We start from the raw sequence: 16,189 nt of genomic DNA on the forward strand, positions 1-16,189 counted from the left end.
GAGTGTTTTACAACTCAGCTCTAGAAAATACATGGGCTTTAGGTTTCTGTACTAGTTATATAATTGCCCCAGTCCAATAGTTCATTCAAACCATATGAGCTCACAAAACTATCCTGCTATACAAAGACAAAGCATGTTTCTTTTTTCCCCTTTTTTTTTCTTTTTTTCCCCACTGGGAACCAGTCTGCCCACACATTCCTTTGTAGTCTTGAATTTACTTCCTATGTTTAAACAAATGGGAATTTAGAACCATATGCTAATATTCCTGTTTTCTTATTTAAAACGTCTGAATGTCATTTGGCAGTTACAGTACTAAGGTATAAACTCATATGGTTATCTATATTCTGATGCTTTTATCATTTAGATTCAGTTGTTGCTTTGGGACCCAGTGAGAATATTTTGGGAGATGGATTGGATACTTTGGAAGAAGAAGAAGAAAAGGAGAAGTTTTTTGCTGACCTTGAGAAAGGAGCATCCTCTACCATAGACTACTCAAAATTAAATAAGGAACTAGATTCTAATAATTCTGAAATCCTGCACACATTTTTATGGTAAAGTAAACAAAGATAACAATGGTAGCTACATGTTGAATTGCAGTAGTTTGGAAATATAACAATGAAACATTGTGAAAACAAATTGTGCTAAATAAATATTCATACTGTTTTGTAGCATTGAAAAGTAGGGTGGAAGCTGTAGAGTAGAAAATGACACGGTATGGATAACAAAAGGAAGCCGAACAGGAAAGTGAGATTGTAAAGGGGAAGCAAACAGATATTTATGGATAGACTACCGTAGAAAAATTGCTTACCACTTGTGATTCTGTTCATTTATGAAAATGTTCACCTCTCAATGTTAACAAAAATAAGACATAGATAAATTGAAAAATATCCAACCCTCCTAACCTTTCGTAAGAGCCTAAAGGCCTAGCTCTGCCAACTAGCTTGGGGCTCCAATGGGGAAACATCATAGTGGAGGTGGTTGATCAATTACTACAGATCCCACCTCCCCCCCCATCCTGCTCCCTCCCCGTATTTAATTGACTTGTATATTTAGCTTTTATGATTATAAGCCAATCAGAGTTACCCTGTGGTAAGATGGGTGACTAAATAAATATTCAGTGGCCATCCATATTTTTACAGTATTTTTCTTAGGTCCAAACTAGGATTAATGCAGATACAATCTAGGAGCAATACAATAGTAATTGAATACTGGACTAGACTGGGATTTAGTCTTTATTAGTAAAGGAATTTTCATTATAATTTTATGATTTATATATAAATATGTATATAATTTTCATTATAAGCCTTAATGGGCTAAAATATTTTTCAATTGTATATCTATAAATATAAGTAAAGCAAAATTGGTGATTATAGCTTCTTTTTTTTAAAAAAAAATACAGATTTTGTATTTTAAAATCATCTTTGGATATGGATATTCACAGACTACTTCCACCCATCCTGCCTGCCTTTAGTTGCTTAGGAAAAATTTGGGGATGGTTAAAGAAATATTTTTGCTGTTAGAACAGCATAGCGTTAGAATGAATATCCTCAAGTGTAAAGAGAAAAATATTTTGTCATTCCTAAAATTTTGCAGCAACCAGCCTCAAGTGAAACAGACAAAAGAAGAAAATGACAGTGAATGTATGAGTCATGAAAAATCTGGTAATTTCAAACCATTTGCTTAGTAACCTACGTTTAATGATTATTTACTTACATGGTATTGTTTTCCAAAGGATATTGTCAATTTATTATTTCATCGTATAGAATCATGAAAGGCAGTCATGAGATGTTACATTAATTTAACGGGCAGTTCCTCATAAGTCCAGAGTTACTTGAGACAAATAAGAAAATATTGTTGCCATTAGGCCATTGAGTCTGATCCAGTGGTGGGATTCTGCTGGTTCTAGGCGGTTTGGCCAAACCATTTGTTAAATTGCTGGCTCACCCCGCCCCTTGCCCCGCCCCTCCGCACCACTATTTATTGCCAATAAATAGTAGTGGGCGAGGCAGCAATTTAACAAATGGTTTGGTGTTTTTTTGTAATTTTATTGGCCTCGCAGCTGCAGCGGGGCTTCAAAGGGCCGCCCTACAGCTGATCAGTGTTAAAAGAAAACAAATGAGTAGACCGGTGCCTGCAAAAATAAATGGGTAGACCCAGTGGTGGGATTCTACTTCGGTAGAACCAGTTGTTAAATAGTTAGGCCAGTGGTTGCCAAAGTGGGCGGTACCGCCCCCTGGGGGAGGGATGCCTTAGGGGGGCGGTAAGAGGCAAGGGGGCAGCAGGGGGGCTCTAGAGGCAAAAGGGGCGACGGGTGGGCTAAGTGGCAAGGAGGGTGGCCCCCACCCTTTGGCCTGTGCCTCGCATCAGTTACCTCCTTGCAAGCAAACAGCAAGAAAAAACAGCCCCTTTCAGCTTCAGCATAGGTTAATTAGCACAAGTTGATTAGATTGGCTTCCCGACTCTCAGTTGATTTGCTCTCAGCTGTTTTGCGCAGAGAGTGCAGCTGCAAAGAGTGCTGGAGCAGATTTTTTTTTCCCCTAGCTATGCTGAAAAAACGAAACTGAAAGTAAAGCAGGCTCTTTGCTGCAACGTGACAAAATGAGGCAGGGAGAGATTTCTTTTTCTTTTTGCTCACCAAAAAAGGTAGGTGCAAACAATGGGAAATTTAGGGCAAAAGAGGAGAGTTCAAGATTTTAAAACACAAAAGAAAAAAAGCTCTATTTAACTAGGGAATTGTAATAAGTGAGATACTATTAATTGTATATTGTGTTGAAAGCAGAAATGGTTAAGTTGTGGTTTGGAGGAATATATGGGGGAAATTATTTCGTTTATTATTATTGGTAAATATAATTAATTGATTTGTAAGAAATTGGATTGCATGGAAATAATTGGAATATTCATGTTCATATTGATTAATATACAAAAAAGATAGTTATATAACTAATTGATTTATATTAAAATGTTGAATTTGTATTAAACAACTGTAATATTACATAATTAACCAATGTGAGGATGGATATAAAAATAGATGACAATGGGAAGGGGTATAATATAGAATACAAGGGAAAGATTGAATTTGATTAAGATTAGAGATGAGGATGAAGGGTAATATTGGATTTTTTAAAAAAATAGATGAGGAATAAATATGGCAAAAAGGAAATATAGAAATTGTAAATTTAATTGAAATGACTAAACACTGCTTAAATTTGTGAACCAGCCAAATACTCTGTTCAAAGAAAATAAATTGTATGTTTGTATGTGTGTTTCTAATTATTGCTATTTATTCATATTTGTTCTCTTTTATTCTTTAAAGTTTAACAATTCATTCTTTATCTTAATATCTTTATATTTGTTTGGGGTTGGCTTTCTTCCCTTTCATCTTTTTTATTGTACAGCAATCTTTCTCCTCAAACCTACCACCTCTCTCTTTTCTTTCCTCCCTACTTCCTCTTCCTTTCTCCTTCTCCTCTTCTCTTCCTTCCCTCTCTCTCCTTCCTTCTTCCATCTCTCTTCTCCTTCCTTCATCCCTCTCTATTGCTGTATGCTTTTGTGCATATGGACTACTCAGAGGGCTAAAAAAGTTATTTTTGACTGGTCCTCGCACTTTTGACCAGTCCTCGAACTTACGACTGTCCTCACATTTTATGTTTTTGCCCTATCTTGTCACCGTGGTGAAGAGAAGTAGTGGTAAAATGACTGACACGATTGTTAAGAATACCGCAACGAGCATAAATGTGAGGATGGTCATAAGTGCAAGGACTGGTCAAAAGTGCAAGGACCAGTCAGAAATCACTTTTTTCAGCCCTCTGGGTAGTCCTTTTGTGCATATGGACTACTCAGAGGGCTAAAAAGGTGATTTTTGACTGGTCCTCGCACTTTTGACCAGTCCTCGAACTTACGACTGTCCTCACATTTTACATTTTGCGCCCTATCTTGTCACCGTGGTGAAGAGAAGTAGTGGTGAAATGACTGACACGGTTGTTAAGAATGCCGCAACGGGCATAAATTTGAGGATGGTCATAAGTGCGAGGACCGGTCAAAAGTGCGAGGACCGGTCAGAAATGACTTTTTTCAGCCCTCTGAGTAGTCCCTATGCACATAGCCACGCCCACCCGGTCACATGACCAGATAGCCACGCCCACCCGGTCACATGACCACCAAGCCACACCCCCAACTAAGCCACACCCACAGAACCGGTTGTTTAAAAAATTGAATCCCACCACTGGTCTGTTCCAAGGATTCTGTTACATTGCAAAGAATTTGAAGACTTTATGCAACCAGTAATTGTAGAATAGGTTTGGGTTTTTGTTTTTGTTTTTTTCAGTATCTGCATATATACTTTTAAGTCAGAACTGGACACAGTTTAAATAGAAAGAATTTAAACCATATCTTAATGTTTGCTTGTACCATTACCATTCAGTGAGAAACAGCACATTTCTCTTGCTCCTGTAACATTATTCAATTTATAAGCACAATTACATAGCTGGCTATTCTACTGGAACAGGGGTGTCAAACTCACGTCGTCATGGCAGCATCACGTAATATATCAGGACTTTTTTCCCCTTCGCTAAATCAGGCGTGGGCATGGCCAGCGCATGATGCATCCAGCCCGCAGGCCGGGAGTTTGACAGCCCTGTACTGGAAGAAGAACATTAAGCTATAATTGAAAGTTTTCTCAACTGTTTGATCTGATCCAATAAAAGAATGAAATAGATCCTTGGAAAGGAAAATGGCATTGTTTCTCTTATTTCTTTTGAAGAACTAAACACAGACTTTCCTCCAAACACTCAGGTGATTATAGTGAGGATTTTGAGGAAAATTCAGAGTGTAATGAAGACAACAAAGCTGAACAGGTGGTCAAGTCTGAAGATACTGTGAGCATTTGTGATAAGTACAATCACTTCCTATTTTAAGCATTCTCAATTTTGTGGTTTCAGTGTTTTATCCAACTCGGCTTACCTAGTTATTTACAGTGCTGTCTAAAACTGAAACCCCAAATGTTCAAAGATAGAAATGTGCCATATAGTTGATTTTTAATGCATTTATTGGTTTTGTTCCTGAAGATACATATAGCTTGTAACATTTCATATCTGGCATCTAATTATGTTCAGAGCTCTTCAGGCAATTTATACTTCTGGAATTATAAAAAGATAGATTACCACTATAAAGCAAAACTATTGGAAGAATAAAAGAACAATAAGGGCTCAGCATCAATGCCAAAATCACATAACAATAATGATATGATTAAAGAACTTGATGCCAAACATAACTCTCTTGAGACATACATACTGTTTTTAATATATTTTTAAAACAGATTTGGGAATCACAGGATCCTATAATGATAGAGCAAGGGATCTTATTTCCAAAGGCATATGTTTCTGTTTTAATAAAAGCTGAGTCAGGATTCTAATATTTAAATGATATAATAATGATATTATCAATCTGTACATCATTAAACTTTATGTATGAAACTTCTAAAAAATGAACGAACTGGTATGTACAGGATTGCAAAAAATTAATACATTCTAATCCAATAGTATAAAATATTACCATCTAAGTTTTATTGTATTCCTAGCCATCTTCTCTGATTTGTATTTTCATGTGTACTCTGATTGATATATTTCCAGCACAGATGAAGCATTCTGTTCAGTAAAAGGGCCAGTTTAAAAGCACTAAATGTATTAATCAGTTTTCTTCACCAAAATCATTCAAGGAATAGCAATAGCACTTAAACTTATATATTACTCCATTGTGCTTTGCAGCATTCTCTGAGTGGTTTACAAATGTCAGCACACTGCCCGCAAACAATCTGGCTCCCCATTTTACCAACCTCGGAAGGATGGAAGGCTGAGTCAACTTTGAGCCATTACTGCATTCTAATCACTGCGCCACCATGGCTCTTAACCGTTTGGCTATTGGAAATCAATGCATACATTAGAATTCTTATGCCCAGAACAGAATTTTGAGGAGAAAGGCACAATGATTGGAATGATTTGCACATGTATTAAATGCTTTCAGTTATTATTTCCTTAAAGTATTATTCAGATTTTGATTTACTTTTTTAAACTACGATTTTCAGTAGTGTGTATCTTTTGACTTGATGCTACTTAAGTTTTGTGTAAGTGAAATATTTTATGTAAGTGAAAAACATCAAAACATCAAAATTTTAAGTTGTAAAATGGTAAATTATTTCAGGAAAATTTCCTATTTCATATTCAAAATAATTTTTTACAAGTATGAAATTTATATATATATATATATTATTTTATTTTCTAGGAGGAAAGGACAGGCATGCTGGCCAAAGGTATCAAATTCATATAATATGAAATTATATATTATAAAATGAGTTTGATCTTCCTGAATTTAGGAGATAAATATTCAAACATAATGGACTTCCCCATGAAATAAAATAAATATTATTATTATTATTATTATTATTATTATTATTATTATTATTATTATTATCATCATCATCATCATCATCATCATCCTTGAATTTTATTAGAAAAGATTACAGGAATACTTTGATGTCAATAGTATGTCAACAGTACTCATATCAGTCACTGTAACTGCAAAAAGAAAGATTTTATAGATTTGTGTTATACAACTAACTTTGTCTAGAAGTCATTTTCAAAGACTGATCAAAAATAAAAATGGCAATGTCAGTGAACAATTGACATCAACATTTATTTTTCTATTTTGGAAATAATATAAAATTTAAAATATTAAAAATGTATGAGTATATATTGGAACTGCATACTTTAAAATTAGAGGCAAGCTTCAGGATAGCACCGATCAGTCTCTCTATAAGAAAAGCATACTACTAACTGGGGAAAAGTGCTGTCCCTTTGTATATATGATTACTTAAAAGAAGTCCCACTGAGTGACACAGCTTTCTGCCTAATTAGAATACTTAATATTGCAGTCTTTTCCCCAACCATCTACAAGCATGAGACATGATTAAATCCGGTTGTTGCATAAGCAAGAACCGTGATTTGTACTTTAACATTTTGTTGCAAATAATTTATGATTGTGAATGATTTAACATTTTATACATAATTTTACATCTTTTTCATTTTCTTATTTAAAGCCTTTTATATTTTAATATATTTATTAAATATTTACTATGTTATCTTAAAGTTTCTTATCTAAAAAATTTTTATAATGTCTACATATTAAACTTTACTGCATGTTGTCCACTCCAGTGTTGCAGGTTAAGTGTAAGATTGGCATTACCTTTTCTTCATCTACACTAATGTAGAAAAGATACAATTCTTCTTCCTTTGTAGTTCTTTTGGATTCCCAGGAGTCAGTTTTAGAAACTTCAAAAGCCAATGAGCAGCAAGATGCAGCTGTGGTAGAACAACATATAGCTCAAGAAACTACTGCAGAAGAAATGACTGGAACAGGTAAGGCTACTTTTTGTTTGTTAATTATTCCTTCTATTGATCATGCTCTAAACCGGGGCTGTCAAACTCAAGGCCTGCAGCCGGATCCTGCCCACAGGGTGCTTAAATCTGGCCCAAGGGGCTGGCCTGGAAGTAACAAAGGACCTGCCCGTGGTGCTTCTGGCAGCCAAACTGGGGTACAGGGGGGGGCACATGGCCCTCCCACGCCCTGTTTTCAGCCTGGACGGCCTCCTGCAGCACCCTGCCGGCCAAAACGGGGCATCCCTGCTCTAAACTGATGTGAGGCAAGAGCAGTCTGTCTTATTCCATTTGGATTCATTAAAATTACTGTTTGGTCGTGTAAGTATCCATCTAAACAAAACAAAACTTCCCACCGACTTTCCATTGATTTCAGTGGCAGAAAATCCAGTATTTAAAATCAAAGGGCCTTAAAGTATGCAACTGTAGCTTAGATACTGTGTTGTTTTTTTCCACATGATCAAATAGACTACCTCTAGCCCTATATGCTGAATCTAGCTTTGAGATGAAGGAAAATGCAAGAAAAAGCACGGAATGCTATTTTTCTGTTCTTTGGTCTTAGTAGCTACTGAATTTAAGTTATAGGACTGTCTGTAGATATAATCTACTTTTTTTTTTTACATTAGTGCTTACTGGTTGGTTAGAATCTGCTGTTACGATCTGACACAATTGCAATTCGATCCTAAGTGTATTTATTGGAAATAATCCTGTTGAACTTGATGAAACTCATCTCCAGATACGTTTGTATTTGAATCTCAGCGGAAGATGCTATATAAATAAAAACATATATGGGATTGCAATGAAAGGGTCTAATAGCCTGTCGCCACAGACAAAACTCCCTTTCCTTTCCTTTCCTTTCCTTTCCTTTCCTTTCCTTTCCTTTCCTTTCCTTTCCTTTCGTTCACTCATAAAATCTGCTCTGAGCCTGAAAAATCCTGAGCTGAATTGAGTGCCTGCAAGGGGTTAAAAGTCCTGTTGTTGCCTGATCAAGCTTTGGCCCTATATGACATTGGAATTTTGCTTATGTCACACCAGGTTACTAGTGCTATTATTTTACTGATTTGTTCCTCATGAATATTTTATTTTCAGCCTGCCGCATCTGGAAACATTTAATTTTTCTCCTTTCAGGTATTTCCACTGGGCAAACAAACAGCGACATTGAAGCCTTGCAGCAAGCTTACCGTCACGTTGAACAGTCTTTAGGAACTACAGATGAACAGAACGATGAAAAAATGGAAGTGGAAGAGAGCTTAGTCAATGACACTTCACAAAATAAAGAAAGCTGCCCCCAAAATACTTCCATTACTAATTCTGGTAAATTCTACTACTTCACAAGATTGTTTGCACTGAAATAAAACATACTCCAATTGCTGGACTGTGTTCTCAATCATGGTCCCCCTCCAAAGAAGATATAAATAGCTCCTTCCATAATAATATTAAAGTTTCCATTGCTATTGCTTCTTCTGCTTTATCTCTGATGACATCATTGTTTGCACTAGAGAAAATGCTGAACCCACCTCTGTGAATTGTGATCCCGCGTGACTGTATCATGTCACTGATTTCAAAAAATGTGCTAATGAAGTTAATTACATGACTCTTTCCTATCAGACTATCATTCTTCTAGAAAGAAGGGTAGGCAATTATTTTATGGGAAAGAGATTTGTGTCATTGAGTCTGACTCCTGTGAGTGTAGCAATAGCAATAGCAATAGCATTTAGACTTATATATCGCTTTACATTGCTTTACAACCCTCTCTAAGCAGTTTAGAGGGTCAGTTTATTGCACCCAACAATCTGGGTCCTCGTTTTACCCTCCTCAGAAGGATGGAAGGCTGAGCCAACCTTGAACCTGGTGAGATTTGAACTGCCAAATTGCAGGCAGGCAGCAGGCAGCAGAAATAGCCTGCTGTACTGCACTCTAACCACTGTGCCACCGTAGCTCATTATTCATGCCCAAAGCCAATATTATGGGGTTTCCCCACCCTTTTAAGGTCTCTGTGAATAGGATGAACAATTCATTTTCTTATATTGTAACCAGTGTGCAGATTGTTTCTTTCATGGAATAAAAGTCTTCCATGAAATCTCTTTCATGAAACTTCTCAAAGAAGAAACATGTTCTATTTGTAGAATGCAAAACATTTTACAAATTTGACCATGAAATTTAAAAAACTAAATGTTTTCCTTTAGGTTTTTTTTAATGAAATATATCAAAGGATGTACTACTAGTCTGTTGGTAAGAAAATTACATCTATATAAATAAGTTCAAGACATTGAAAAAAACAGAACGCTGGCAATTCATTCATGCCCTTCCATCTTTAGTAGTCACGTTTAACAGTCTAGAAGTCAGTTAAACAGATGTATACTGTAATGCAGACCAGCATAATTGGTGGTGTAGTTTTCTAGCATATGGAAACGCTTTAGAAGCACAGTTTAGGCATCCAAGGAAATATATCGAAAGCTACATTTTATATCTTGATCGCTTATCCTAATTGACTATCTAATTATTGTGAGTTCTTTCCTCAGCTTTTGGGATTTTATTTATGTGACATCCAACAAAATGAGTAATTCCTTAGTTAGCAAGCAAATTTATGATCTCTCGGTGGCAGCAATGGCAGCTCAGTTATTGTGATTTGATATTGGCCTAGCATTCCAGTAAATTTTGCAATTTATATATTTGGTTGATCTCTTAAATAGAGCTAACAATATAGAGCTAATGTGCTATAGTGGTTAAAGTGTTGAAACCTGGACTTTGATGTACAGAAACTCACTATATGATTTATGATCAGCTTTCTCAGCTCAACTTATCATGCAAGGTTGTTACTGTAGGAAAAATAAGATATATCACTGTAAGAGCTGTGGTGGCGCAGTGGTCAGAATGCAATATTGCAGGCTAACTCACTGCTCACTCCAGGAGTTGATCCTGATTGGCTCAAGGTTGACTCAGCCTTCTATCCTTCCGAGGTGGGTAAAATGAGGACCCAGATTGTTGGGGGCAATATGCTGACTCTGTAACTGCTTAGAGAGAGCTGTAAAGCACTGTGAAGCGATATGTAAGTCTAAATGCTATTGCTATAAGACCCTGAATAAAAGATATTATGATATGATTGCTAACCTATTGCATATTATAGTTAATTAAATATATAATTTCAGTCTAATTCAGCAGCATTTTTTACTAACCAAATCACTAAATCAATAATCACTATAAAGTCATACTTCAGAGAATTACCTCAAATTTGTTATTATTTATTAAGTTTCTATCCCTCTTTTCCTCCAGGAGCACAAGATGACATTTTTGAAAGCTATAATTGTATTCTCACAGTTATGAGGAAGCTTGGGCGCAGAAGTAACAATTGCCCTAAATCACCCAATATACTCTGTGGCTGAAATTTGATCTCACTGTTTCATGCCTAGTATTTGGGCTTTGCAAAATAGTAAAGAATAGGAAGGCTGCTATAGAAAATAAATATATTAAAGATTGAAATAAACTATGGTTATAAAAAAATAAAGCTTCAGTAGGTTGTAATTAGGTCACAAATTACCTCAGAGAAGAAAAGCTGAAAGTAATGCTTGCTTTTAGTTTAGTTTAGTTTAGTTTAGTTTAGTTTAGTTTAGTTTAGTTTACTATCCCTATTCTGTAGATAGCCAATGTCTCCTAGAAATGTACAATAAAATGTAAAACCAAAGCTATTCAAAACAGTTTAAAATCAGGGATTAATACACTGCATTAATCACTGTAAAATGTAATAAGATGGACAAAACAAGCCAGTCCCAATATAACCAGGTATTGTTTATGCCAAACTTTTAGTAATTTCTGACCAAAAAATGAAATTTCATTCACATTTTATTTGAAAATACTTTTGCTACAGAAGTAATAACAAGTGTGTTGTTTTCCTTCTATCTAGATTTGCCCACTATAGAAGAACTGATGAAACCTATCAGAGCAGATTTATCTTTTGTCAGGGGATTTGAACTGGAGCCTATTAGGTATTCATTCTGGAAAATGCATGACATAGCCAATGAAATTTTTCATGGATTTTTTTTTCTTTAACCCTTTTTAAAATGAAGCTATTACTACTGTAGTGTTAGTAGGATATCATTTGCTCCTTGAGTATATTATTCCTAAGATTTAAATATATCTTTGCTGCTAACATCTATTTAATCAATAACTGGAGTGAAGAATTTAAGCTGAAAGCTTTCAACCTTAAAATGGTATCTGTTTGTTCAGTCCTGTAGCTGGCAGAATTAAGTACAGGTAGTCCTTGATTTATGACCACAATTGAGCCCCAAATTTCCATTGCTAAGCAAGGCAGTTAAGTGAGTTTTGTTCCATTTACCACAACCTTTCTTGCCAGAATTGTGAGGTGAATAATTGCAGTTGTTTAGTAGCACAGTTATCAAGTGAATTTGGCTTCCCCATTGACTTTGCTTATCCAAAGTTGCAAAAGATGATCACATGACCCCAGGACACTGCAACCATCATAAATACAGGCCAGTTGCTTCCTGCTCTCACAGAGACACACACACGCACCACTGGTGTAAGGAATCTTTGTTAAGGCTTCTGAGCCTGTTTCAAGACAAAGGCAAGTCCGCACGGCAAAAGCAAATCCACAAGACAAGACAAGTCCATAGGAAAAGGCAAGGCAAGACAAAGGCAAATCCACAGGGCAAAGGCAAGACCACGAGGCAAGGCAGGGCAAGGCCACATCCGAAGAGACACGATCCAAAGTTCAGGGCAAGAACACACAGCAAGAAAAGGAAAACGTGATTTCCAGCAGCTCACCAGAAGGGATGAGGCTACCTCCTCGCAAGTAGCATGGCTGACCTTTGCGCCTGCCTCCTCTCAGCCCTACATGCTCCCGGATCTGGAGGAGGAGGTAGTTCTTTATTTCCCCTGACCAGCTGCAGCTTTGTGCTCTCTCCACTCAATGCAGCTGAGCCTCTCCTGTCTCTAGCTCAGCCGGCTGCTCATCTGGTTGCTCTCCTGTGCTCAGCCCCTATGCTCCTGGCTCGTAGCCCTCGGTTGCCAGCTCATCTTCCTCTGAACTAGCATCTGGGGATGCATCCGGGAGAGTCATAACAGGTCCAAATTTTGATCACGTGACCATGGAATACTGCAATGGTCATAAGTGTAAAAAACAGTCCTATCACTTTTTTCAATGCCGTTATAACTTCGGATGGTCATTAAACAAATGGTTATAAGTCGAGGACTACCTGTAAAATAGAAGACTTGAGGTATGCATGGGAAAGAATCCCCCCAAGCAAGATCCCCATACTGAGAAGGCAAACCTTGACTGAGTTTCAAAGGTGTGCTTATGGACCCTACAATAACCTATCTAAAATATAATTTATCTCAATAGTGCATGCCCATTAAATCATGAAATCATAAAGCCACATCTGATTAGATTTTATCCCTTCCGCCTTCATAAAGTGGTCAGACAACTTAGTTTACTAATTTTTTGTGTCTGCTGCAGGAGACAGAATATTTTTATGAGTGTTTTTTATTTTTCTAGTTTGTTGTATGCTAATATATAAAAGTAAAATAAATAAGTAGAGTTCATTTTTACTGTATTGGGTGTAGTTTTTTTTTATATAGTCAAGGAGTTTTTGAGTGTATGGGAAACAACATTTTTGCTTTACCTGGCCAAATAAGAGATACTTCTTTATAACTGCTACTAAGTGATCTGTTGTTAGTGCTATTATTGCTTAGTCCTGTCCTGCAGGATCAGGTAATTGTTTTACTGCAGTTCGCAAACAATTATATAAAACTAGTGTGCAATTCAGTATCAAATGTTCGTATTGTTTTTTACTAAGCTATTATTAATAGAAAGAACAGACATTCATATATGGCTTTCTTTCCCTTCTATCTCATAGCCCTGTGAAAGTCACACAAGATCACACAGATGGATTAATGAAGCCATCTGATGAAGCCGTGGAATCCCAAAACATTGGCTGTCTTTTAAACCATCCTGGTGAACAAGAAAATACTTCAGTGTTAGAAGTTGCAAATGAAAGTAGCAAAGATAGTCCTCATCTGAAAGTTATCAAGGAGAAATTAGCCAATAAAATTAAACATGGTGTTATGAAATTAAGCACTCTCTCAAATTGTTCAGCACTCTATCATGAGAGGAAATCTGGACAGGTGAGCAGCTTTTCCTTGTCATACTTAAACCACAAAGAAGAGTTTTGTTCTTCTATAGCTATAGCCAGTCCAAAATAAGCCATTAAGCAAAAGGTAACCTTTCAAAAAAAGGAACCAATCGTTAGCAGGACAAATCTATTTCATAATCCCAAAATTAAAAAATAAGTTTGCCTGTCAATAAGAAGCCATCAGTGAGGACTCAAAAAGATCCAGCTTGGTAACAGAGTTTAATACATGGGTACAGTTGCTGAGAGGTTTGCTGGTTGAAACTCTGATCCTATTCTTCCAACCTATACTCCCTATCTCCTACTTATCTCCCACTTTCTTCATTTTTCTTGAAACAACTGATTTCCAGGATTGTGAAATATGACTTTTTAAAATACACCTGTTGACCACTATGATTAGGTTACTGCTTAGGCAGCTGAGTGTCTACTTCTTTCCATGAGATTAGATTAGAATAGAACAGAACAGAACAGAACAGTTCTGTTCTAAATCTTCGAGTTAATTTTATATATGATGTTTGAGTTGTTTATTTGGGATATAATCAAACTAATATAATTTTGATAGAATTTATTTGGTAGAAGTTTATCTTGCTTTTCTATAGAAGTATAATTCAGTGATTGCATAACCTTATTTTAAATATTGAGCCTTTATTTTACATTCTGAAACCAAGCTAGTCAATAACATACATGTATGTGTTGTTTACAGGTGCATCAACCCAACACCTGGAATAAAGAAAATCCAAATTTAGTACCAAATAAACAAGTAATGTATAAGAGTAGTAAAAACCCAATGACTATTCATAGAAAGAAACATTTGGCTGGATCACATAGTTCTGTTAGAAGCTCTGGATATGGAAAACCCAGTTCTTTGTTGAAGCACTTTCCTACAGTTAACGAGAAGACATTGAAGGAAAGCAACAAAAATCCACTTCTGAAAGTCAAATCTCCTCCAAAGCAGAAAGGTATATTTATAAAACATTTAAAATTGATATAATATGATATGACATGATATAATATGATAATATATATTTTAAAACTATTAAAAGTCAGGATAACTGATTCTTTGGCATATAATAATTATTCCAAGAAATATAAGGTATCTATATAAAAAATTATATAGTCCTTATTGCAATTTTTTAAAAAAAGACATACAGGTAGTCCTCAATTTACAACCACACAATTTCTGTTCTTAAGTGAAACATTTGTTAAGTGAGTTTTGCCCCATTTTACGACCTTTCCTGCCACAGTTGTTAAGTGAATCACTGAAGTTGATAAACTGGTAACACAGTTGTTAAGTGAATCTGGTTTCCCCATGGACTTTGCTTGTCTGAAGGTTGCAGAAAGGGATCACATGACTGTGGGACACTGCAACGGTCATAAGTATGAACCAGTTGCCAAGCACCTGAATTTTGATCACATGACCATGGGGATGTTACAAAGATTGTAAGTGAAAAATGGTCATAAGTCACTTTTCTCAGTGCCATTGTAACTTTGAATGGACACTAAATGAACTGTTGTAAGTCGAAGACTACCTGTAATTGATTGTTTTCCTTTCAAAGGCACATCAGTGACTAATGTAACTCAGACAAAACCCCATTCACTCTTCCCCAAAAGAAATGATTCTACTGATCCTGGACAACCATCTCCAGGTGAATGTTCACCAGAGCCTAAAGAAAATGACAGCCAGGGTTACAAGGTTAGTGATACAACCACTGTTCTTCAGCGGGTATGTTTTTTTTAAAAAGGAGAATGTTTGAGAAATGAAAATGCAGAATATGAGGAAGGTTCTTTGTTCAAAGTATTCTTAACGTCACTCACACACAGCTTGTCCTCGTTGAGCAACTGTTTTCAGTTAGCACGGTGATAAAGAAGTAACTTTACTACCAAGATTCGTTTTTACAACCTTCGCTGTAAAGCAAGAGTTTATTTTTTGTAAAGCAAAAGAAAGCTGAAGTAAGATAGTAAGCACCTTTGCCGTTTCACTCAGCAACCACTTGGCTTACTGACTGAGTTGCTGATTCCAATTGTAGTCGCTAAATGAGGACTACCTGTATACTCTCCTCAGATGTGTGAAAGGGAAATGAACACCCAGTTTGGCATTATGCTTATATACAGTGAGCCCAAATACGTAGCACAAAAAGTACATATTTCTTTCATTTGTTTTAAATAATCCTTGTGCTACCATAGACAACTACTTATCATTGGATTTATAATATGTGAGTTGGATTCCATTAATAGAACTCATAAATTCAAGGAAAGGCGAAAAGGTAATTTTGACTTTCCTCAATCTGCAGTCCCTCAGTTTACTCAATACCTTATTTTGGGTGCAGAGACAGGATGTGAGGTGATACAGAAGGCAGGAGGAGGAGGGGAAGTCTCATTTTGTACATGGTCCTTCTTGCAAACGGGATAGATTGGAATTCCAACATAGGAGGCTTGTCTGAAAAAGAGATACAGTATAATAATATTGTTTGTCTCATTTATATCCTTATTTTTATAAAACAGCTTTGGGAAATGTTGAATTACAATTCCCAGCAGCCTAAACCATTGTGATTATTGCTGAAAATTGCTGGAGGAATAATAGATTCTCCATCTTTGCTTCAGGGAGCTTAGGCCAGCTCT

The 16,189-nt window shown here is 36.2% G+C and overlaps 1 protein-coding gene across 1 annotated transcript in view; it reads left to right on the top strand.

Moving 5' to 3' along the window:
• CEP162 (centrosomal protein 162) overlaps positions 1-16,189 on the top strand; it is a 41,514-nt gene that overhangs the window by 9,563 nt on the left and 15,762 nt on the right. The window contains exons 6-15 of the mRNA XM_070954220.1: positions 365-551; positions 1,594-1,661; positions 4,792-4,874; positions 6,277-6,304; positions 7,290-7,409; positions 8,556-8,741; positions 11,329-11,410; positions 13,298-13,565; positions 14,274-14,529; positions 15,127-15,263. Of these exons, the coding sequence (XP_070810321.1) occupies positions 365-551; positions 1,594-1,661; positions 4,792-4,874; positions 6,277-6,304; positions 7,290-7,409; positions 8,556-8,741; positions 11,329-11,410; positions 13,298-13,565; positions 14,274-14,529; positions 15,127-15,263 (1,415 nt within the window). The remainder of the gene's footprint in view (positions 1-364; positions 552-1,593; positions 1,662-4,791; positions 4,875-6,276; positions 6,305-7,289; positions 7,410-8,555; positions 8,742-11,328; positions 11,411-13,297; positions 13,566-14,273; positions 14,530-15,126; positions 15,264-16,189) is intronic.

The sequence above is a fragment of the Pituophis catenifer genome, unplaced genomic scaffold, assembly GCF_029215685.1.
Source record: "Pituophis catenifer annectens isolate HBS135680 unplaced genomic scaffold, rPitCat1.0.hap2 SCAF_1, whole genome shotgun sequence".
In the NCBI taxonomy this organism is placed as follows: Eukaryota; Metazoa; Chordata; class Lepidosauria; order Squamata; family Colubridae; genus Pituophis; species Pituophis catenifer.